Here is a 769-nt window from a genome sequence, read left to right as displayed (position 1 = left end):
TGTGTGTGTGTGTGTCCCATCTCCTTCTCCAGGCTCGCCCTTTCGGGATGAGATCACCTTGGCCATCCTGCAGCTGCAGGAGAACAACCGCCTGGAGATCCTCAAGAGGAAGTGGTGGGAAGGAGGACACTGCCCCAAAGAGGAGGACCACCGGGCCAAAGGTGGGGTCCTGTGGGTTGTCTGGGGTGGGTGGGTGAGTTGGGTTGGGTTGAGTTGAGTTGAGTTGAGTTGAGTTGAGTTGAGTTGAGTTGAGTTGAGTTGAGTTGAGTTGAGTTGAGTTGAGTTGAGTTGAGTTGAGTTGAGTTGAGTTGAGTTGAGTTGAGTTGAGTTGAGTTGAGTTGAGTTGAGTTGAGTTGAGTTGAGTTGAGTTGAGTTGAGTTGAGTTGAGTTGAGTTGAGTTGAGTTGAGTTGAGTTGAGTTGAGTTGAGTTGAGTTGAGTTGAGTTGAGTTGAGTTGAGTTGAGTTGAGTTGAGTTGAGTTGAGTTGAGTTGAGTTGAGTTGAGTTGAGTTGAGTTGAGTTGAGTTGAGTTGAGTTGAGTTGAGTTGAGTTGAGTTGAGTTGAGTTGAGTTGAGTTGAGTTGAGTTGAGTTGAGTTGAGTTGAGTTGAGTTGAGTTGAGTTGAGTTGAGTTGAGTTGAGTTGAGTTGAGTTGAGTTGAGTTGGGGTGAGTTGGGTTGGGTTGGGGAGTCGAGTTGGGTTGAGTTGAGTTGGGTTGAGTTGAGTTAAGCTGGGTTGAGTTGTGTTGTGTTGAGTTGAGTTGGGTTGGGTTG

The 769-nt window shown here is 47.1% G+C and overlaps 1 protein-coding gene across 1 annotated transcript in view; it reads left to right on the top strand.

Moving 5' to 3' along the window:
- The window catches only part of LOC106898214 (glutamate receptor ionotropic, kainate 5-like), a gene marked incomplete at its 3' end in the record, with an annotated part of 19,212 nt that extends 19,051 nt beyond the window's left edge, over positions 1 to 161 (top strand). The window contains exon 11 of the mRNA XM_014959329.1: positions 23 to 161. Within this exon, the coding sequence (XP_014814815.1) occupies positions 23 to 161 (139 nt within the window). The remainder of the gene's footprint in view (positions 1 to 22) is intronic.
- Positions 162 to 769: the final 608 nt, after the last annotated feature.

Source organism: Calidris pugnax, unplaced genomic scaffold, assembly GCF_001431845.1.
Source record: "Calidris pugnax isolate Ruff unplaced genomic scaffold, ASM143184v1 scaffold464, whole genome shotgun sequence".
Classification (NCBI taxonomy): domain Eukaryota; kingdom Metazoa; phylum Chordata; class Aves; order Charadriiformes; family Scolopacidae; genus Calidris; species Calidris pugnax.
This window is presented reverse-complemented; position numbering and strand designations above follow the sequence as displayed.